The sequence below is a fragment of the Sciurus vulgaris genome, assembly GCF_902686455.1.
Source record: "Sciurus vulgaris genome assembly, chromosome: 3".
NCBI lineage: Eukaryota > Metazoa > Chordata > Mammalia > Rodentia > Sciuridae > Sciurus > Sciurus vulgaris.
The window spans coordinates 149018962-149043883 of NC_136463.1; the positions used below are offsets into that span (position 1 = coordinate 149018962).

Sequence of the window (24922 nt, forward strand, 5' to 3'; positions counted from 1 at the left end):
ACTGAAATTCAAATTTTACAATTAATATAAATGAATTTATTTGATGGCATGCTAAGTTGCTCTCAATAAATCTGTTTTTTTAAAGCTATCTGCAAGTCTTCCAAAGAAAAATGAAGCTAGCAGAAAACATATGGTTTACAAACAGAGCAATGATAAATAATGTGACATAGGCTTCTCATTAACACTAACACATAAGAAGAGATAAGGGTTAATATTTTGATCTATCATTTTCCAGAGGTCCAGGGGGGGAATTACTAATTTTACTTTAATATTATAGTCAGATTAGCCATTAATTTGGGAGGATGTAAGGATGAAATGGACATCTTTACAGACATGAAACTCTATTAGACCTTTTTACACAGATTCTAGTTGAAACAAATACTAAGAGAGAAATTTTGGCAAAAAAAGAAAGTAAACTCACAAGTAAAGAGTGCAATGCAAAAGTAAATTTCTAAGAAGTTAGTAATTTCATATGTGTGTTAACTTTTGAAAAAGAGTGCAGGTACTTCAGGTCTTAGTGGAATTAAAATATTTAACAGTAATCACATGTAAAATACAAAGGAAAGTTCTGAGCTAAACTAAAGCATTCTAAAGTCCTTGTGTGTTATTCAAGATGAAGACAAAATGAATTTTAAATTTAAAAAATGCACACTAAAATATGTAGTTTTAAATGTTAGGCTAATAACTAAAAGAACAGAAATATATTCTGTAGTTTTTACACCAATACAGATAAAGGGAGAATAAAGAAATTTCAACTCAATAGAAAGCAGAAAAAGAAAAACATAAGCAAAGGCAATATATGGTACACAGACCACACAAAATATACAGGCAGAAGTTCATATATATAAAAAATACCAATAAATATAACTGGGATTAATAAGCTATTAAAGTACATAAACTCTAAGACTGAATTTTAGTAAGTCTATCTACATCCTATTTATAAAAGGCATAACAAAAAAGTGACATGAATGCCTAAAAATAGACTTCTTTTTCTTCCAACCTTTCAGCAAAGATAATCTGAAAAACCTCCCATGTGTATTATGCTGGATAATAAACCAAAATCATAGCTGAGCACACAAGAACAAAAGGAACACTCAGGAAAAAAAGGTAATTAAATGGCAAGACAAAGCAATCAGCAAAATCCTGGGGCTATGACTGCACTTATAGAGGTGGGGCCTTGGATTTTCATGTCCAGATGGGGAAGAAGATGATTTCTAAGGCCTAAGAGGAATGGGGAACTCAAACCAAGACCCTGTATTAAGCTGAAACCCAAGATGGGCTCTACAGTCAGTTAAAAGTTGGACTAGAAGTTACAGGCATAGGAATTTGTATTAAGAAAGCTCATCTCAGTTCACTGCATGCCTTGATGCCCCCTTGTCATGTGCCCTTCTGACTGACTGGCTAATTGGCATGACATGAGACTCTGAGCCTCCTAACCCTGTTCATTTTCTAGAGAGAGCCATCTTCCATCCAATAGCATTGTGTTCCAGCATGTTTGCATTCATTAATGGTAGTATTTCTTATGTATAATAAATGTTTGCATTCAAACCATTGGGAAGGAAGAAAAGCTCATCTTTCTTGGCCAGAGGTTCCAAGTACAAAAAAAAAATTTCTTGAGAATTTTTATCCAAAGACCTTCCATTGAGTTGGTGTTGATTACACTGGTTGTGTTACACAAGCATGCTAAAATCAAGAAAGCAGTACGAGTGGGCCAGGCTGGTAATACTCTAGTGGTGCCTGGCAAAAGCAAATTCAAAACTACTCTAGACAAGGCACACAGCCTCAATTCAGCTGCAATAGGACTCCCATAAATAACCCTCATGCACTTCATAAGCACTCAGAAACCACTGTCAACCCTTCAAGATGATCAGCCAGCCAGTAAAGTGCCACCAAGATTCACCAGCAAACAAGGTTCTGCTGGTGAGTTACTTACCACAGTAAGTCATGAAAGTAAGTCTATGGTTCCACAAATTATTGTTTGTACCCTGACTCAAAACGAAACAAAAGAAGATACCAAACAACTTGTGTGAGGCTGAGTGGAAACAAGACAAGGAGGAATTAGTAAATTAAGTATATATTGCTCTCCATAAAATGTTCTGAGACCCAGACTGGGTCACTCAGGCCGTACTGCCATTATAGACAATTCCACCCCCATTCCTCTTTCTGTACAAGGAGTCCCAAACCTCAGAGAAGTTACCATATCACCTGAGCAGACAACAAACTAGCTAAATTTTCCACCAGCTTCCATGGCCATAAACAGAACTCCCAGAAATTTTTCTCACTCAGGCAGTATCATCCATTAACATAGGTACATTTTAAAACTCATGGGGTTTAAAAAAGTAGGACATGCTTAATAGAGCTAAACTCAAGATCTTTCATTCTTTGTACACTGACCTCGCCGCAACAAGGTACAGAAATACTATATTTTTATGTTATATTTTTGGATAAAATTTCCCAGGAACTCTAACTAGGGTAACATAATAGTTAGAAGCTTACAGAACTTACATAATGACATTAACAAGAGTACTTCTGAAGTTTTCTCTTTCTTTTTGTGGAGACTTGCCCTTTAATTTGGAAGTAGATGGTCCAGCAGAGCTATCATCAATCTGGCTGAGGATCTTGCCTTTTTTCCCAAAGCGTTCCATGTATTCAGCTGGAATTAAAGAAAAAATTAATTAGCCCTTTAAAAAGATAGCAAAAATATTTAAGTGCTTAGAATAAAATGCTCAAGCACCATTCAATAAAAAAAAAAAATGTGCTTTAAATTCTTAAGGAACCCTAAGCTAAACTTCTCTGGTTTAATGTCATCATAATAGAAACCTTTGTCTGTTTCAAGAATATTCAACTGACTTATTCTATTTTTATTAATATGATAATAAATAATTTTTAATTGTATTTGCATAGAATCTTTTTTAATGAATAAGATTAAATATATGATAAAAATTAAATATAAACTATTCAATAAAATTTAAAAAACCAGGACCAGCATGAAAAATATTAAGTATAATATATCTGATAAGCAATATATAAGTGTGATATAGTTTTTTGTTTTGGTTTGTTTTGGGTTTTTGTGGTACTGGGGATTGAACCCTAGGGGTGCTTAACCACTGAGTCACATCCCCAGTACTTGTTATTTTTTATTTTTGAGACAGGGTCTCACTCAGTTCCTCAGGGCCTCACTAAATTGCAGGGACTGGCTTTGAACTCGCAATCCTCCTACCTCAGCCTTCTGAGCTGCTGGGATTACAGGCATGTGCAACCAAACCTAGCTGATAAGCACTATATTTCAATGAGTCAAAGTAATTAAAAAATTAGCAACTCAGGAGGCCAAGGCAGGAGAATCACAATTTTGAAGCCAGTCTCAACATCTTAGTGAGATCTTCAGCAACTTAGAAATAACCTATCTCAAAATTTAAAAAAAAAAAAAAAAAGGGCAGGGGTGTGGGGTTGTAGCTCCATGGTGAAGAACATATATCTATGTTCAATCCCCAGTACTACTACTATTACCACTACTACTGCTACTGCTACTGCTACTACCACCACTACTACTACTATTACTACTACTACTACTTGTAATAATAATGAATTAAATGACCAATTTAGAAGTAATATTTACATCTTACTAAATCCTTCTTAGAAAAAAATTTCTCTCAGAAGAGCAAATTCTGACCACAATAAATAAAAGTTTTTTGATAAACATTCCAATTCCTATATCATCTCTTACAGCATTTACAATAGCCTGAAATAACTAAGAACTGGAATCAATTACTTTCTGATGGAAAATATTTAGGAGTAATTTTTCTCCTTGACATAAATCTCATTTAGGCTTTATAATTTTGTGACTCTATTAGCTGAATGTTGTATTATTTCCTCTAGAAATTTTTCTTAAATCTAATATAGAATATTGAGGTTCTTACCATATGACTGTTCATTTTTAACACTAAAAGTTTCTGGAATCTCATTGTCTTGCTTTATATTCAAATGGAATGAAGGGGCTGCCTGCTGCCACTGGGGTTTTGTACTCACCTAAAATATGATATTTAAATAGCATTAGTAAGCAATATTTTTTTTTCATGAAATAATGTGTTTTCATAAAATGCAGACATTTTCTCAAACAAATCAGGCATGTGGGAAGGAGGTACAAACACTCAACAGCAGATTTCATCAAGTACACACAGTATGTCCTACTTGAGAGACATTACCAAAATCCTGCTGCCAGTTGGATATGGGTGCCTGTTACCTAAAACTGAGGTGTTCATTCCATTCATCCTCAGATTTTGACAAGTATCTCTATCTTTTTAAAATTTTAACTAATACCAAAAACATAAAATTATGCATATCAGTGGAGTGCCGTGTAATGTCTCAAAACACATTTATATTGTGTAACGTTGAAACCAGATTAAACATGCCTATCTCCTAACACATTCATTTCTTTATGGTAAAAACTTTCAAAATTCTTTCTTCTAGCTTTCCGAAGTGTGCAGTACATTATTATTGTTTATAGTCACCCTACTGTGCAATAGCACACCAGAACTCTCATTCCTATCTAGATATACTTAGGATCCATTGATCAACCTTTCCCTATTCCCACCCTTGTAAAGTATAAATATCTAGAAATGTATCCTTTTATTCTAGGTTACCAAATTTGTTGGCAAAAGTTGCTCATATTCATCTCCAATGGTCTTTTGGATTTCCATGCTGTTGGTTGTGATCTCTCCCCTTTTGTCTCTCATTGAGCCTTCTCTTTTTCTTAGTCCAAGTAAGAATTTGTCTACATTATTTATCTTTTCAAAGAAAGAACTCTTTATATCATTGATCTTTTGTATTTTGTTTTTAATCTCTATTTCATTTATTTCCACTCTATTCTTTATTATGTTTTTCCTTCCAATAATTTATGGTTTGGTTTTTTCTTGCTTTTCTAGTTCTTTGGGATGTAGTGATAGGCTTTTTTAATTGATATCTTTCTACTTTTCTTGATGTAGGAATTCATTGCTATAAAGTTCCCTCTTGCTACTACTTTTGCTATATTCCATAGGTTGCATATATTGTATTTCCAATTTCATGTTTCAAGAAATTTTTAAATTTCATTCTTGACTGCTTCCCTGATTCATTGGTTGTTCAAAAGTAGGTCATTTAATTCCCATGTAATTGTATAAGTCTCCAAAAATTTTCTTGTCTCTGGTTTTCAGTTTTATTGCATTGTGGTCAGAAAAGACACCCAGTATGATTTCAATTTTTTAAATTTTGTTGACACCTGTTTTGTGGCCTATCATATCCTGGAAAATGTTTCATGTGCTGATGAAAAATAAAAAGGTGGATTCAATAGCTGTTGGATGGAATATTCTATAGATGTCTGTTAGGGTCATTTGGTCTAGGGTGCCATTCACCTCTACCTTTTCTTTGGTGATTTTTCTATCTGGATCATCTTTCCATTATTGAAAGTATGTGTTAAAGTCCCCAACTCCCATTATATTGTAATTTTCTCTCCTTTTATATGTATTAGTATTTGCTGCATATATTTGGGTGTTCCAATGTTGGATGTATATATATTTAGAATTGTTATTTCCTCTTGCTGACTACACCCTTTAACATTATATAATGACCTTCCTTGTCTCTTTGTGCTGCTTTTGACTTAAAGTCTATTTCATCTGATTTAATAAGCATAGCTACTTCTACTTTCTTTTGGATTCTGTTTTCATGCAATATCTTTTTGTATCCCTTCACTTTCAGTCTTTGTGTCCTTAGAGGTAAATAAGTTTTTTATAAGCAACATATATTTAGGTCTCTTTTTATAATCCATTCAGTCACTCTATGTCTTTTAATTGGAGAATTTAATCCATTTATATTCAAGATAATTATTCATAGGTAAATTCTTAGTGTAGCCATTACATAACTTGTTTTCTATTGCATGATTGTTGTCTGCAATGCCAGAGGGTCTCCTGCTGTGTTGGACAAACCCTGTCAGCAACACTAGCAAAGCATGGGAAAAGGACTCAGTCTCTGCACAAAGATCTGAGGAGAAGAGCTTATTTGAGAGAAATGGGGCACTTGTCACAAAGGAAGCTGCTTCTCTCTTTACTGCATATACCACTGTCTTTTATAACCTTGCAGTTAAGCTAGTCATACATCGCAAAGGTCAAACCTTACTTAAGCAGTTACCAACCTATTCGGCAGACTATAGGTCAGGTATAGTAAATTTTCATTGCCCTAGTTCTACTAACTACAGAGGAACATCTGTTAACTTAACACAAAGAAGGGCCATTTCACAAACCACAGAAGAACTGTCTTACAGACCACAGAAGAACATCCTGTTCACAGAACACAGGAGAGGAATATGGGGCCCTAGTTTCTGAGGATCCTGTTTGACACCTCTGTCTTTTGACAGAATGCCATGGAGGCCTCCTTCCAAGGGACAGGCCCACAGTTTTCTAATTTTGTTGTAGTTTTTCTTTCTTTCTCTCCCTTATAGTCTTCCTTTATGGTTAAGTAATTTACTCTAGTAGTTGTTTTTATTTCTTGCTTGTTATTTTTAGTTCGTCTGTTATAGATCTTCATATTGTGGTTACCATGAGAATTACAAAAATATAAATTTTGATTTTAACAAGCTATTTTGAAATGATAGCAACTTAACATGATTATAAAGAACAGAAACAAACAAGAGAAAATATTATTAATAAGAAAACTGTATACTTGTACTCTATCCCTCCCCACACTTTGAAATTTTTATATCCCAATTTATATCTTTCTATATTACCTAGATCCTAACATATTAATATATTATTTTTTAATTGTTTGTTTTTAGTTTTCACACTAAAGATACAAATGGTTTATAACCCATGCTTACAATATTAGAACACGCTGAATTTGTATAGTTACTCTTACAAGTGAATTTTATACCTTCCATATTTTCTTCTTATCCATTAATATTCTTTCTTTCAGTTTGAAGAACTTCTTTTAGCACCTCTGGTAGAACAGATCGACCAGACATATTCTTTTAGCTTTTGTCTGGGAATACCTTTATCTTTTTTTCATTTTAAAGGACAGCTTTGCTGGGCAGAGTATTCTTGGTTAACAGTTTTCTCCTCGTACTATGCAAATCTCATGCCACTCTCTCCTGACCTATGTAAGGTTTCTGCTGAAAGGTCCACTATCATGCAAATGGGACACACTTATGTGTTGTTTCTTTTTTCTTGCAACTTTGAGAATCTTGTATCTATTTTTCAACTGATCAATTTCTGATTTTGAGTATTAGTGAGGTCATGGTTTTCCTTGCTCTTTATATTTGCTGGCATAAGATGTTTGTGCATGGATTAGGTATTTATTACATTCTTCCTAATCAGATGTTTTGTATGTATGTATGCCTGTCTTTCCAGAAATTTTAAGGAGACTGCTTATTTTCTCTAAGTTTGCAATAACTTCCTCTATTTCAGCAGTGGATGGTGTACAGGTTTAGATTTGTCAGGAGTCTGTTGTCAGTGTGTTATCATTACTTCAGTACTAGAGAGAAATCCAAGTACAAGTTTGTCCCCAATACACTGTTCATGTGCTATCCATAAAGTACCAGGATAGTACCTAGAACGTGTAGTCCATGTTCACAAGCCTCTTCCTGGGGCTCAGGTAGAACCAAATGCCTCATTCACAGTTACTGGCCCATGGTCAGGCACTTCAAGATTCTGCCAAAATCTGGGCATAGCTTGCAAGACCAGCATGACACTGTGATAGGACTAAGACCTACACTGATATGGACTGCCTATTACTAAGGTAGACTTGTACCCTTGAACCATTGCAGCCAGCCACAGGTGATGCTAGCTGGGATAGAAGTCCACTCAACTGGGACTGCATGTCTTCCTCTGGCACTAGAACTGTTCCATGGGCTTTTTCTGCAGGAAGGGATAAGGATGGGGTCCATTAGGATCTGCCCAGTATTAGGTTTCACCAGATATGCACTATGTTTCAGGGCAAAGTCTTGTGCTTACTATGCAGTCCTACCCCCAGTGGATGGGGTCTGACCCCATGCTATGTTTAGACTGCTGGTAAGCTGGATTGTGCCTGAGCCTCACAGCTGCGTGGTCCTGCAGTTTCAGGGTGTATGAGGACCTATGCTGCAGCTGGCAGTGATGCAGGCTGAAACATGAGTCCATCTCTCTTACGTACAGGTCTCTAGTGACTGCTAAGGAAATTCTAGAGCCCCCTTTGCTAGCTCTGGTCTGCTGACAGCTGTGCTAACACAGGTAGAGAGTTCCTTGGTTACTAAGCTGGGCCACACCTGAGTGTCACAGTCATGACTGCAGTCTCAGGAGGACAGGCGTTTCCCGTACCCTTTCCAACACTGGAAATAAGGAAGACTGAAACTCATGTCTCTTATACCAGTGTACAGGTCTACACCTGATGTCAGGGAAGATCTAGAGCTCTGTCTCAGAACTCTGGCCTGTGTATGGGGCCTTCAGTTTCTACCAGGTGCTGGGTCTCACCACCAAAGGGCTGGGACTGGGTTCTGAGACAATGGTCTGTGTCAGCTTTCATATCCTGCTCCCCAGAAAGTGGAGTCCTATTCCCTGCTCTGCTACCTGAGATTGGAGGGTCAATGGTGGAGTATCACAGCAAAAGAGGTGTCTCTGAAGAAGGATCTGAGGGGTTCCTGGAGAAGATGACTCAAATCAGGACCAACAGACTTCCTAGCACATGTGATGGAAAAGAATGTCAGCGCTTGCCAGTCAAAGGCACAGAGGTTTATTTAGGAAAGTAGATACATATTCAAGGTAGAAGGAGAGCCATCTCAAGAGAGATGATTTGGGTTGGGTGGTGGGTAAAACAAAGAATACACATTCAAGAAGCAGGTCATCTTGAGAGTGAGAGATGCAGCTTTGGGGTTCCTGGTTTTTCTTTTAAAGGAAACTTGGTGAGGGGTGTGCATAGAAAGATATGGAGGAATAATATCAGTCTGATGATCTCAAGATGGTTTCTGGTGGTCTAGTCACTCTCCCAATCCTCACGTTGATGTAGTCTTTATTATCTGATAGGCTTTTAAGATAGGCTTAAAAGCCCCAAAATTGTAGTTTCCTCAAGATATATCTCTCTTTGCTTAATCTATTTGGGGGGGGGGGGTTAGTTAATAGTGCACACACAGATTCACAGATTTCCCAAAAATCTGGGAGTCACAGGCCTGCAAGAGAGACTTGCTTAGGGAGTGACAGGCCTGAAGAAGTATGCAAAACTTCTGAATTAAAATATTATTTCCTTGTCCCTCCTTTGTGTCTCCTATTTTTATTTCTCTTGTCCTGCCTTAGAGGCAGTCAGTTCCAGAGGCTCTGATGGTGGATACTGACCTGATGATAGGGGTCTTAGGAGTTTGCTCAGCACTGAGCTTCACCATGGTGGACCTGTTACTGGGTTTCAAGACTATAGCCTCCACTTAATTTTCCTTCCCTCCCCTAAGGGAGTTGGATCTCTCTCTGAGATGGTCTGCTTGGAGTTGAGGGAAGGGTGATATAGAGAACTTTTTTTTCCCTACCTTCTTCAAGGTATCTTTTTATTTTGTTTTGCTAAAAACAGGCATTGTGGTCTCTTACCTGATCTCTTTAGCTCTCGTGAAGGTAGTGTGGTGCTTTTACAGCTGATCAACTTGGGTCTGTCTCTGGGTAGACAATCACTAGAGGACCTTATGGGCCATAAGGCTCTTCTTCCTCTCAAAGCCTTCTATTTTGATGAGAAGATGACCTCAGCTGATCTCTAGTGCTAATGAGTTCCCTCACATCCCAGCTTCCAGTTCTCATGGCTTTAAACTGCCTGGGAATTTATTCCATCATTTAAAGTTTGGGTCACACATTCTTACACTTACATTATCTGAAGAGTCTCATAAAGAGGGAGAAGGTGAGTGGTGATAGGTAACTGGCTCTCAGATTCACGCTGGGAAATAACAGAGTGTGGAGGGAACTGCAGCAGACAGGAGAGCACCTATATCTCCTAGAAAGGCAATGACCAATTGACTCTTGAAAATTATTGTAATGCCAGAACACAGACCCACTGTTGCTAGAGACAACAATTCATCAACAAACCCAGAAAAGAACATTTTAAAGTAAAATCTACATTTGTGTGTGTGTGTGTAGTACTGAGGATTGAACCCAGGGCCTTGTACTTGCTAGGTCAGTGCTCTCCACTGAGCTATATCCCCAGTCCTTTTCATTAAATTTTGAGATATGGTTCACTAAATTTTCCAAGTGAAACTTGGGATTTTCCTGACTTAGCCTCCCAAGTATCTGGGATTATGAATGTATGAGACAATGCCAGGAGAAAATCTGTTTTCTAATGCAAAAATGTGGTCTGTCTCTTCCTTTCATATCCAGACCAACTTGATAACCCAGGCTTAGATTAGGTCCTCTTTCTTCATAGTTTTATTCAGCCCAGTCTCTTACTTCTGCAACCCCAAACAAACTAGCTTCACACAAGTTTTTTTCTGGCTCTTCTATCTTAGGAAAATAGGCTAGGACAGCTTATAAGTTAGTGCTTTTCTATCCTTCCCTCTGCCCCTCAATTCTTTCATGCTCATCTTCTCCACAAAGGTTTTAAGAATCACAGGAGTGCTACAAATGAGGTATGAAGAAAGGGTAAAAATCAGGTCACCAGTTCACACAGACTGGGAGCCACCACTGCTGGATCAACGTGATGTCAACTACAATGATCACCTTCTAGAAGAAGTGTCTTCTAGTACTCCATGTCTTGCTGGAGTAATTTTATCCCAATGAGAACCTTAATATTCAAGTGAAAATAAATTTTTAATTAATTAATTATTTTTTAAAAAATAATCTTGAAAATACTATTTCCCCTAAAACATATAAAATTCAAAGCATATATTGAACAAGAGCACTGGCAACAAAGCACTGTAGGTGATTATATGCTTTTCTACAGGAAAGGAGTATTATTCATCTCAGCTACATTCAGTAAGTAAATTTTAATCAGGTTCATATTTCTGCATCTGTATATTGACAAGACAGAACAAACTAAGAGCAATTTTTCAGTTTTAAAATTTGTGAGTTTTTAAAAATATTTTTTAGTTATAGATGGACACAATATCTTTATTTATTTGTTTATTTTTTTATGTGGTGCTAAGGATCAATCCCATTGCTTCACACATGCAAGCCAAGCATTCTACCACTGAGCTACAGCCCAAGTCCTAAAATTTGTTAAATTCTTAAAAAAGAAAACACACAGTCTAGTCCATCTCAGGTATTTACATTTTAAACTAAACATTTAACATAGATTTTGCAGAATTTGGGAAAACGTGAATTGTACAGACATGGTGTAATAATAACACATTATCAATAAACATATTTTCAATCAAAATGTGTACTTTGAAATGTTCAAGATAATTTATCTAACAACATACTAAAGTTTTCTAAGTGAAAATCATCTTTGTTTCAAATTTGTACAAAGCAACACAAATTCAATATTGCAATTCACACTAAACTTTTAAAATATCCTTCCAAACGAGTAATGCTTTGGATGAATCTAAAGATTATGCTGAGTGAAATAAGTCAAATGCAAGTGGATAAATACTGCATGATTCCACTCATATGAAGTGTCTAATCAAATACGTAAGAGATAAAAAACAAAAGTAGGGGTTTTTGGAAATATTGGGAAGTTTTCATTTAAGGGATGCCGAGGTTCCATTTGGAGAAATGAAAAGAGTTCTGGAAATGGATGGTACTTATGGTTCCACACAAGGCACACTACTAGGTGCCACTGAACTGTGTATTTAAAATGGCTTAAGTAGTAAATTTTGTTATATAAATTTTATTACAATGTAAAACAATAATGTTTGCATAGAAACTCCATTAAACTCAACTTCTAGGAGTTACAAGACTGTAATTTGATGGCATTAAATTCAACACAAATATTAGTAATTTTATTATGATAAAATCTAACTTGTCCAGTACTCAACTATTAACTGTCGCTTCCACAGGAAAAGGATCACTTGTTGTCAAAATAATGAAAAAGGATGCTACAATCTGAGAAATTATTTTGTAGTATAGCCTTTTAGTACTGGAAGAGCCTTCTCCTCAGAGATCATTAAGTTATCTCATTTTCAAACCTAGAAACCAAGGCTCAGAGGTAATGACTTCACAAAGGTCACAGAGCCATAACAGACAGAGCTTTAACCCCAGCCCTTGTTCCTGACTCCCACACTGATAATCCTTCTGTTAGTCCATGTTCGCAATTCTTCTCTTCATATAATACTTGAATATGTGTACATACTAAGAAATTACAGTTATCGTGACTTTATTAAGGTAGTCCTATTTTTCCTAAGATATATGATCAGAAGAGATTCAAAATGAAACACAAATTTTAAAGTCAGAAATTCAGTTACTTATTTTTGAGTATGAAAACTAACATTTTTTAAATGGCAAAACATTTGAGAGTGTAGAGAATAGGTAGAGGTATATTGAGAGTATGTAGGTAAATTACCATAGACAACTGTGGTAAAACTCTTGCTGCTGTCTTTGATTTTCCTTTATCTTTGGTAGATGACTTTTCCTGCATGAAAAAAGAGGGGGGGGGGGGACAAAATTTGTTTACTCTCTTAATGCAAAAATTGATAAACTCAACCAAATTTTACAGTGTCTATTATGCAGTAAGGCACATATTATCCAACATATTCAAAGACATACATACTCTATGACTTTTAAAATTCTCAATATTTGTTAGAATTGTTTCTTTAGAGCAAGGAAATAAAGGAAAATGGTGCACAGCAGTAGTTGTCAAAAGCTTAAAAAGTATGCAAAGCCTTTTATCCATCACATCCTTATCTGAGAATTTATCTGAATCTAATGTCCAGGGGTTACCCAGCTTTATCTCTTTACTCTATTATAAAAATGTCATTTTTATCCTTACTGATAAACCAAAATGGCATACTTCTTAAGGTAACAATGTATTCAGGTTAATGAAGCCTCAAATTATCAAAAACAACATTTATACTTTTGGGCAGTAACTTCAAGAGAAAACTGCTGCTATTTCCTTTGCAGTACATAATGATTCCATTGTTATCTAGCTAAGAAGAACACTGCTGGGGTGATAATGGAACATTTTGATCTATAAACCAGATAACATGAGCTGTGCTTTTGGCCAGTTATCGACATATTGCCTCTCAGCTCTGGATTTACCTTTTCAGCCCTCCTTTAGGATATTTGATGGGACCTTCAAACATTTCTTCTTTACCAACCAGCATATAATTATAAAGGATTCTAAATATGTAGGGAACATTCCTTAAGCTTATTTGACAGCAGTAGCTGACATCATGGTTCAAATAAACCTAACGGTCTGGATGGAGAAACTGAGGAAATGGTAAAGACTCCCCATGGATTGTAGGCCTTTGCATTTACTGAGGCTGAGCTATGAGCGGAGGGAAAGCCTCGCTCAACAGGCATCACAGCAAGCTTTGATATGAGTTCGCCTGCGCTGCCTCACCTCATTCTGTGTGCTGGAGCTTGCCCTTCTCCCAGTCCTTCATCTCAGACTTGTTGCCAGACAGAATCACTTAGGGATACTTGGTTTGTTTACATTGTACAACTGACAGCTTACCTATAGGTTGGTTCTGTTTTGTTTTAACAAGCATCTTAACCTGATTGGATAATGTGCCTATACATGTCTTGTACAATCATAAGTAAAATTAGATCTGTGCCTTCTGAGCCTGGTCTCCGATGTCTGTTTATTGGGAGGCATCGCCGTCCTCACCCTCAGTTGGACCTCCGTCAAAATAACTACATAAAGAGACAGTTTAAAAGGCTTCCTTCCCTCTTCCAGCACTTTTTCTCACTGTTCCCGTGGCATGGCTGCCAGCAGTCAGCATCCTTTCCTGTTGACACCTATTCCCTCTGTGGTACATGGCTCACCCAGTGGCTATCCCCTCCAGCAGGTTTCACTGGCATTCCTGTGGGTGATTTTCCACAAGTTTCATTTATACCATGGAGGGAGGCTTCCTTTCAAACCTTCAGCATCCCAGCATGTGGTATGCACTTTCTAGCCCAGCCTGCAATTCCTCAGCAAATGTCTCTCACATCCACTGAGTCATGTAACACCCTCTCCAGTGAAGTCTGAGTGTAAGGTTTGGGGAATGGATGGCTATTCCAAATTTGTTTCTTGAGCCAGGCACAGCAGTGCATACCTGTAATCCCGGCAATTTAGGAGGTCGAGACAGGAGAATCAGAAGGTGAAGCTAACCTCTGCAACTTAGCAAGACCCTGTCTCAAAATTTAAAAATTACAAAAGAGTTGGGGATGTTGCTCAGTGGCAAAGTGCCCCCGGGTTTAATCCCCAATTTAAAAAAAATAAAGCTTCAAATTCCAAATTTGTTCCTTGGAACCTAAAGGGAGGGGATAATCCTTATATCTCCTATTTCTATTAGAGCAATTATTATCCAAAACAGTAGCCACCAGCTCCTTGTAGTTATTGACCACTTGAAATGTGGGTGAGGTGAGACGTATTTAAGTATAAAATACATACTAGAATTTGAAGATAGTATAAAATACAAAGGATATAAATTAGCTCATCAATAACTGTTTATATGAATTTGTGTGTATTTTGTATTGATTACCATATGTGTGGCATATTGTTCTAAGAAGTTAAAATGAAGTAGTTCATTTAATTTTCTTAAAAATTATAAGTGCCATTGTACCACTTCTGTGCCTATTATACTTAAGGAATGATACATTTCCTGCCGCCACAAAGCGCAAACTTAGCATAAAAAAATATGTGCTTCTATCCAGGACAGGATGTGGAGGAAAATATTCTAAGAAACTTCCAATAGAAAAAATATGGAAATTGTTAGGGTTTAGATGTGGTGTCCCACAAAAGCTCACGTATCAGACAATGCAAGAAGGTTCAGAGGAGAAATGATTGGGATGTGAGAGTCTTAACCCAATCAGTGAATTAATCCCCTGATAGGGATTAAATGAGTGGTAACTGAAATGGTAGGGTGTGGCTGGAAGAGGTGGGAATTGGCAGCGTGACTTTGGGGTGTATATTTGTATCTGGCAAGTATAGACCTCTCTCTCTGCTTCCTGATCATCATGTAAGCTGCTTCCCTCTTCCACATTCTTCTTCCATGATGTCTTGCCTCACCTTGACCCCCAAGGAATACAGCCTGCTATCTCTGAATTGTGACCTCTGAAACCATGAGCCCTTAAATACACTCTTCCTCCTCTGTTATGGTTAGGTCCTTTAGTCACAACAGTGAAAAAGCTGACTAAAACAGAGGTTAAGCCTTGAAGCACAGCACAGGATCTCCACATAGAAGAACAGCAAAGAGTATACTAAAGACAGAAGGAGCATCAAGAATTAGGGGTTAAATGAGACTGGCAGCTTTGGAGGGGATGTTGGGATGGATGGTGAGGGGACTTGGACCAACTCAAGTCAAAGGCAATCGATTTCCTAGTCAACAGAAACTTTCTGAGCTCCTGCCACATCTTGGACTCTACTTAGGCATTTGGTCTATAGTCATGGACAGAACTAAGTCCCTCCCTCATGGCGTGTACATCCTAGTGGAGGTTCAGACAGCTATTTCAGAATAGATATGTCATATAATATAGGGAATGTGCAATGGAGAAAAATAAAACAGTGCAAAGGGATAGAGAGGGAAGGGCTAGAGAAATGCTATGAGAGATGGAGTAGGAAGAGCCTAGAGTTTGGGGTAGGAATCTGAAGAAAGGGTTAGGGAAGAAATAGGGATGGATAAGTGGGTGCTGCTATGTCATGGAGGACTTGGATTTTAGGGGATGATTGGCCTGGCTGGCATTACAGAACTATCGCAGTCCCTCCTGTGGTGATCTTAAATCCCAGTTTGCTTGACATAGTCCCAGTTGACACCTCTTGCCCCAGTATAATTAGTAGCACTTTCACTCTTAACGTTATGTCGATTTGGTTGATTAATTATGTTGTTACCCTATTTATCATGCAGGGACATGGAAAAGGATTATAGTTCTAGCAGCAGTAAAAAAGATACACAAGAAGAGACTTGTGTCAAGTCTAGCAGCTTTTTAAGATAATCCAGGCAACAGGAGATATGGGCCTTGATTTATAGACAATGCTAATAATAGAAAGTCACTTTAGTAGGCACAGCTCTGACCATACTGCTCAGAGACATTAACAAACTCCCAAAGAAGTTGGCACATGTCTTTGTACTGGTGTTCAAAACCCCCCTCAATGTACTGTGAACTATTTTATTTCCCAGCCTCTCTCACAATTATTCTGTTGCCATGTGATCTATGCTGCATGGACGAGGCAGGTAGCTAAGAGCTGGAATGCCTCATCCATTGCTGTCTCACCCCTGCCACTGCAGCACACTGCAGCATTGTGCTAGCCTGGCATAGTGATAAGCCAGAGGAAGGCTACTTGACCTACATCAGACTTCATGTGAGCATAGGGAAATCTTTGTCAGGTAAAGCCTCTGAGATTTGGAAGTCTATCTGTTACATCAGCTAATATTAGTTACCCTGCCTAACAGAGTCATCAATATACCCCTCAAAATCTCTCTGTTAAAATATGACCCTTTCTTCAAGACAATGATCAAAAATGTTTATATTCTTTCTTATTTCAACTGCAGGTGATCTCCTTTGAATATGCATGACACTTATAGTTTAAATTCTTTCTAAGGTTATGTGTGCTCCTACCTTATCCTATTCTCCTACCTCCTCATTCCACCCTTGTCTACTAAATGAGTCTTGCAGAGCTGGATAAACTGACTTTATCTTAGAAAATTGGTTAAATAATCCTAAAAATAGAGTAACAAGAAAAAGAAGAGAAAACGAATTAAAGAATTGCAATGAGCTTCAGAAAGTACTTACCAAAGCACAAACTTCAAATTAGGTGAATATTTCATACACATCCAATGCTGTAGCCCAAACTGCTCTATTTTCTACCATTCCCAGTGGACCACACAATAACAAAGGAAATATGAGCACAACATTCTCATGTTTAAAGGCACAGCAGGTTCTCAGAATTGAAGTTTCCCCTTTGGGGAGAGGGAAAGTGTGGCAAAGACTTGACAAAATTCAGTTACCAATAACAGAGAAGTAGTTTTGGGATGTATGGTTTATACCTCCTGGAATTTTGATAACATGGTACAGAAGCAATTCAAATGAGGTCTATTATAATGTCCAAAATTGTCTACAAGTATCCAAAACACCTTGCTTAGCCCCAGCCTCCTACAACAAATCTACACACAAACTTGAGAATCTCTGTATCAACCATCTCTTTGTTGAGCTACTTCCCCGAGTCTCATCAATACTCTGGGTAGAGAAGGTTGGTAGGGCCTCAATATTTCCTTCTTATATTAAAGTGCAGAATGTGTATATCTCATAGTAAATTTTATAAATAATAGGTCTCTGGCTAAGAAAAGTATCCACACATAAGCAATAATATCATCTAGCTAATGATATGCCTTACACCATTTAACATCCTCACACCTCACTTCTGATTCCACACATGGCTGCAGTAAACAGTTTTGTGTTAGTTTCAATTCATGAGGGTTTTGCCTCAATAAATATGTATTTGTGCTTCTGGAGGGGGACTCCTACAATGCCATAGCATAGGAAGATTCCACTATGCCCACACATATAAGCATCCAGGAGAAGTAATACCCCCCAGGAGCTATTATCTACCAACACAGGATGAGAGAAAATGGATAAATGCCATTCCTTGATTCTCCTGAGGTGGAATATTACAGGAAGCAGCCTATAAGCTGAGAAGACCATGACAGGAATAGGGGCATACTGTGGCAACCAGTCAGATAGCTCATGTTTGTATTAATTTCTTCCTAATTTTGCTCTCCCTACTCTCTTATTCCTGCATCCTGAGATCATCACCCAGGTAAACTAGCTGTACAAAAGTTCTTTTTGTCAGACTCTTTTTTCATGGAATAAGAAGACAAGATAAGAGCACTTAAAAATCAGTGCTCTTTCATTCTTCCACCTCAGCCTCCATCTTCCACTCCATCTTTCTCTATAAAGGATTTAAGATTCGTGGGAGTGAGGTATATAGAAAAGGTGAGAATCAGGTTACCAACTCTCAGACTCTGAGAGTTATCAGTGCTAGGTCACCTTTGATTTCAACTACAATAGCTTTTAGAAGCAAAATGATCTATAATGAAAATCAGTCTTAATGACTGCCAAACTTGTATCCAAATATAAACCTTAATATTTAAATGAGAATTATTTTAAATTAACATATTTTAAGTATGATTTTTTTAAAGACATAAAACCCAAAGGATATAGAAAAATATTGCAAAATATAGTCAAATATGAGCACAGTTGGTTTTAAATCAGTGAACAAAAGCAGTTAAGGTAACCATATGCCTCTCTGGCTTAAAAAGATGATTCAACTCAATTTTGAAAATTTATTCAGTAGGTGAATTTAAATTTAACATACAAAAACCCCTAATATCAATATATTCAGTTTTTAAATTTTTAACTTTTAAAGAGAAAAGTGTTTAATTTCAATTTCTCTGACTTATAGAAAACTTAAAGTAGATATTCATAAAACTAAAAAAAGTTATGATTCTGTTTTACAGAATAATAATCTTTGTATTATCATCAACACAAATGGACTCATGAAACATGTACTTTCAAATATTCAAGATATTAAATTAAATATTCAAATTTTCATTCAAGTTTGTTTCAAGCTGAAAGAATTTATTATTAAATTATTAGGAATCATCTTCATATGAAGCAATGCAAATCTTGTAGAATTCATTCTGAGCTTTTAAAATGTTTCAAAATAAATGTTCTCATTTAAACTCCACTTGAACTCAGCTTCTAGGAATTATAAGAGTTTAACTCAATGGGATTTAAAATTTCACATAATTACTAGACAAAAAATTTTATATGGTAAAATATAACTTGTTCAGCATTTTATCAACTGAAAATGTCTATTAACTGTCTCTTCAACAGGAAACTGATCATTTATAGTCAAAATATTGAAATAGGATGCTAAGATCTAAGAGATCTTTTGTAGCATAGCCTTTTAGCACAAAGAGCTGCTTCCTCAAAGATCATCAAGTCCTCTTATTTTTAAATCCAGAAATGAGAGCTCAGAGAAGTGACTCCCAAAAGGTCATAGAGTCACAAAGGGCAAAGCTCTGACCCACGTTCTCATTTTCTGACTCCAACACTAACATTCCTTCTGCTAGTACATGTTGGCAATTCTAATCATAATACTCAAATATTTGTACATAGCTAAGACACTGTAGTTACAGTAACTTTATTAAGATAGTTATTTTCCAAATATATGTACCTCATTGAATTTCTTCAACAGAAAAAATCAAGTGGAACACAAAATTTAAAATCAGAAATTCAGTAACTCATTTTCAAGTTACAGAATTCCAAATTAGATATTAGTATAAAAGCAATAAATAGTGATAATATATTAGTGAATTACCATAGGCAACTGTGGTAGAAATCTTACTGGTACCTTGGATTTTTCTTTGCCAGTTGGTTTATCCTGCATGAAAAATATGAAAAAGCAAAACAATTTACCTATTAGTGCTAAAATTGATTCACTCAACCAAATTTTATAGTGTTTACTATAAAGTACATATCATCCAAAAGTCTAAAACACACTATACAGATCATATGATCTTGTATATATAAAACCCTATAATCCACCAAAAAAATTAATAAAGTTAATGAATAAACTTGACAAGGTTGAGGAATACTAGATGAATATACAGAAATCAACTGTATTTAGATACTGTCAAAAAAATCCAAAATTGAAATCAAGAAAATTTTTTATTTACATCAAGAGAAATAAAATACTCAGGAATAAAATCAACCAAAGAAGTGTAACACTTGTACAATGAAAACTGAAAATTACAAGGTAATTACAAAGAAAGTTTTAAAGACCTTAATAAATTAGAGAAAAATCCCATGTTCATGGATTGGGAGACTAAAATTGTTTTTTTTAGTGGAAATTTAAAAGTCAATCATAAATTTCACGAGGAAATGTATGAAACCCAGAAGAGTTGAACTATATTGAAAAATAAGTACAAAGTGATAGACTTATCTTTCCATATTTCATAACTTACTACAAAACTACAGTAGTGAAGACTATGTGGTATTAGCATTAGGATAAACATATAGATCAAAACAATAGAATTGGCTTCAACACCCCCCCACATTTATGATCTATGAATTTTTCAAAAGGGTGTCAAGATAATTCAATGGAAAATCTTTTGAACTTCTCATGTTTTTGATTTTCATGTTATATACATGCCTTGGTTCTAATGTGCATTTCCTTCCTAAGTGATCCATCCAGTCCAAATATTATAAATATCATGTGTACACTGAAATCTTTCAAGTTTATCTCTCCAGTACTAACCTTTTTCTAAGGTTCCTGACTCTCCTATGTTTAGTTTGATGTCTCTACTTGGAGGTCTAAAAAACATTTAACGTGTCCAAAATACTGCTTGATTAATAAACACTCACATGCCCTAGTAGAACACTCCTATACATTTTCTTGAACTAAAAAAAAAATGACATCACCGTTCAGATTTAGAGTTCAAGGTAAAATTCCACTCTTGACTTCTCTTTTTTTTCCTCACATGGTATATGTAATGCATTAGCCAATCCTTTGAGTTATACCTACAACATATTTTCTGAATCTAACATTTTCTCACCACATTCATAACCATAACCCTGGTCCAAGAAACTGAAAGAGAAAGAGTAGAGCAGGAAAGGAGAGAGACTGGAGATATTCAGGAATACAAAGAAGGAATGAGAGAGGGAGAAAGAGTCCTGAATATTGTATGTTCCTTCCATACTTGAATTCATTCTGATGTCATTCTCTCATTAATTAACTTTTTAGAATTTGAGTTCGGTTGTATTTATTTTGAACAGAAAGAGCATCTACTCTTGTTCATCAATCTCAATGACTAAAAAATATACCTGTGAATCATATGTACAATATTCTAATTTCTTAGTTATTTAATCTTATATGTAGCCTCCTTTTTTTTTTTTTTTTCAGTTCATGTCATTCACTCCCAAGGCAACCCTTCTGAGTTCTTATTAGATATGGCACCAGTTTTGAAGTCTTGATTTTAAACATCTCTTCTCTGATCACCACATGCCTTGATTCTCTATTATCACCTGGTACTTTCCTAAAGGCTCTGTTTTTTTTGCTTTTATTGAGATCTCTGATAATGAAACCCACACCCTTCTCATCACAATCTATCCACTCTTTCATATGTTCTTTCTCCTTGTTCATCTTAGATTCTATAATATCAAATACCCTCAACGCCTTCTTTCTCACACATTTGACTGAAGTATAATCCCACTGAATTTCAACAATTCACCTTCTCTGTATGTGTACCCACATAGGTGTATGTTGCTAGAGGAAAATCCTATCACCAATCCTATTGGATTCACTTATTTATGGATGATTTCACATAGACTCGAATATTCTAATTTTTCTAATAAGTTTGCCTTCCTAATTTTGGGGGTGAACAATATATCTCCAAAATTTTTCATATATCATCATTTTACTAGTTGTGAATGCCTTCATTTCATGTAACCAAATCTATAACCTACTAGCAATGGCACCCTTATGATTCTATCCTCCATCTACAAGCAATGGAGACGATATCCCACCTCCTAGCAGAAGCCAGTCCTTCAGTTACCACAATCTCCTTTCATTTTAACAAGGACTATGTTCCTAGTAATCCTCTTATATTTCTGTAATTAGCAATGTCTCCTTTTATATTGGAACACTCCCATCGACATTCAAATAATGTTTATCTTTTAAAAAGAAAATAAAATCTTCCTGAACTGTGCTTTCCACTCTAGTTATCGCAAACGTAATTTGTTTCTGAACCAAATTGTACACACTAACCATATTTATTGACATTCCATGCTCTTAAAAATTATTCAATATTTCAAACAGAAAAAAATGCCATGAAAAGTCATATGTCCTCAACCCAACTTATCAATCCTAAGTCTCTGCACTCTGGAATTTTGTGTTTATTATATATACTTGTTACATATGTGTAATCATTAAATAGCCTGAAATATTGTCATTGCAGGCTTTTAAATCTTATATAAATGGTATTTCAGCATTTGTATCCTTCAGCAACCTGCTGTTTTTAGTATTATGTTCTTGAAATTTATCCACATTGATTGATAAATTATAATTTATATCTCTGATTTTCACAGCTATATAGTGCTTATATGAATACAATACAACTTACACATTCCTTTCTCTTATAAATGAATATTTAGCTTATTTCCAATGATTTTCTATTACAAAAGATGCTTCAGTGAATATCCTCATGTTTTAGTACATACACAATTCTTGGACATGAACTGCATACACCCTTATGAGTGTATATATACTGTTCATATATTACACACATACTATGTGCATATCTTTTTGTTCCTTTATTTAGTTCCTTTGATTATTTGTTTAAAGAATGTATCACATTGTCTAAATCATCACAATTCACAAGAGTTCCTGAAACCTGCAAGGTAATTCCCTTCACTTTATTATTCCTAAGAATTATCAGACAATTTTGATCCTTCTTCCACCATGTGAACTTTAGGATCCATGTTACGTGAACTATTTGGAACTTTAGTAGAAACATACGGAATTTCCAGAATAGCACAGAGGAAAATGATATTATGATATTGACTTTTGTAAATACAATTTTTTAATTTATTCACATACCTAGAATGTATCCTTCAAAAACATTTTATAATTCTTCATAATGTCATATGTCTTTTGTTATGAAGTTTTTGTCTTCATAATGTTCTATGTCTGTTGTTATGAAAGTTTGGCCTATTAAGGTTGGTCCTACTTATAATAATTTCTGGGGTGATTATCCTGTATTTGTCTCAAATCAAGTGTCTACCTTTTTCTTTCTGCCCTGGGATTGAGAGGCTGAATTCTATGTATGAGCATCATCTGGGCTCTTGTAAAGAGGATTAATCAATACGAGGTATTTTAGTAGACTGGAGAGCAGGCAAAAAGAGGGTTAGGATGTTCATTTCCTAGTTCTCCCTGTTTCCTGTGTTTCTGATAGAGGCTAAATTCTCCCAGAGCTCAGTTTCTTTCAGAAAACTACTGTGCCAAACCTCTAGTTTCCACCAAGTTCTGAAAATGGTGTTTCATGTCATTGACCTATCAGGCCTAAGAATGGTAATGGTATCATTCTGCTTGTAATACCTCAGTGCTTTATCACCCATGCTTGGTCCCTGAAACTTGCCCATACTTCTGCAAGTGGTCTCTTTATAAATTTTCTTTAATTAATCTTTTTGAGCATGCCATCTGTTTTTTGTTGGGATCCTAATATAAAATACAGTCCACAATGAAAACTGCTATAGAGTTAGGTCTTCCTTAAATGCCCTGGTTTCACATTTGGGTCTAACTTTGCAGATTTTTACTTATTTGCATTTGGTAGAGATATTAACCTGGTGTAATCTAAATGTTAACTATTCTGATCAAATATGTCTAGTTAAATTGACAATAACCTATCAAACTTCATTAGAGTTGATTTCAATGTGTCACATATTAAGTTCTGGTTTTTAAAGTTGTCACCATGATGTTGGTCTCACAGTGAATTTTTTCCTTCTTTTTAAAGTAATGACACAAAGAAGATGTGATGAAGGAAAAGAAGAGAAGAACATCATAGAAAAAAATTCCTTGGTTCTATAACTAGAAAAAGCACTTGGGTAGCAAAAGGCTAACAACTATTTCTTCCTCTCTTCTCCTAAGTGGTAGTCAATTTGTGGACAGCTTTCTGGTCTTTGGTTATTCGTACCTTTAAACCTCTGCAAGTTCTTAAACTCAAACTCAAAATGCCTTACATTTTAACTACTTTTTAAAAATTGAGCAACTGCATAAGACTTATATTTCTTTTAAATAACTTAAGAGAAAAACCCAGACTGCTATTTCTGAAAAATGTCATGTCATTCTCGACCTTCCACTAATGAAATGAACATGGTAAAACCTCTTCAGTAAATATGATTTTACCACCTGCTCACTTTTTCAAACTGAATGAATACATAAGTAAATGTCACATTAAAATTGAATTTCCAAAAGTTTAATCCATTCTATTTGCTTTAGATTAAAATATGAAAACTTTCATCTTTTCAAAAGGAAAACTACCCTCTAAACTATTGTTAAGTTATAAAGTATTGAGACAAATTTTTAAATTTCAAGTTAAACAAAACAATGAGAGGGGGCCCTCTGCTGTTTAAAAATAGTATGGAGAAGGTGGGAAAAAACCCTAGGCGTGCTAATGCTCACTATTTAAGATCCCACCGCCTGTTCAGTAAAACACATTTTTGGAGAGGTAGGGAGAGACCAGGGGCATCATTTCCCTGCATCAATTTTAAGAAGATGAAGTAAAACTTAAAAATTAACAGCCAGTGGGGTTTTAGTGGATGCTTTTTAGTTGTGATGAGGAAATTAAGGGAACTGAGAAATAAGTTATTCAGAAATACCATTGTAAATTTAATAAAGATTCATCTCACATTTTGACAAATCTTGAAATGGTTCAAGATCAAGTCAAATTCTGACCTGGGCATCAATCAAAAAAGCTGCTCAATATATATTGAGTATTCCATTTTTTAAAAGACTGATTACAATAACATCACAAAAAATTACTAGTAAGGTCTAGTAATCAATTGTTCAGTATTTTAGTTGCTGGTATCTAATTTTTTTGGTTCTTGCTCGCTCCTTTGTCATTTTACTACCTATTACTAGTTATACATTGGTATGTAAATCAAAGTGTCTATTTCTCTTTTAATTTTTTTAGATGTTGATGGACGTTTACTTTATTCATTTATTTATATGTGGTGCTGAGAATCCAACCCAGTGCTTCACACATGCTAGGCAAGCACTCTACCACTGAGCCACAACCCCAGCCCCAGAGTATCTGTTT

The 24922-nt window shown here is 35.7% G+C and overlaps 1 protein-coding gene across 4 annotated transcripts in view; it reads right to left on the bottom strand.

Annotated features, from left to right (window-relative positions):
- The window catches only part of DNAH7 (dynein axonemal heavy chain 7), a 350205-nt gene that overhangs the window by 318065 nt on the left and 7218 nt on the right, over positions 1-24922 (bottom strand). For 2 of the 4 annotated variants that reach the window (XM_079132565.1, XM_079132562.1), the window contains exons 2-5: positions 19426-19488; positions 12463-12531; positions 3918-4026; positions 2506-2653 (exon numbers count right to left, since the gene is read on the bottom strand). In XM_079132565.1, the coding sequence (XP_078988691.1) occupies positions 2506-2653; positions 3918-4026; positions 12463-12531; positions 19426-19488 (389 nt within the window). The remainder of the gene's footprint in view (positions 1-2505; positions 2654-3917; positions 4027-12462; positions 12532-19425; positions 19489-24922) is intronic. The other 2 variants (XM_079132563.1, XM_079132564.1) reach the window with 2 other exon arrangements.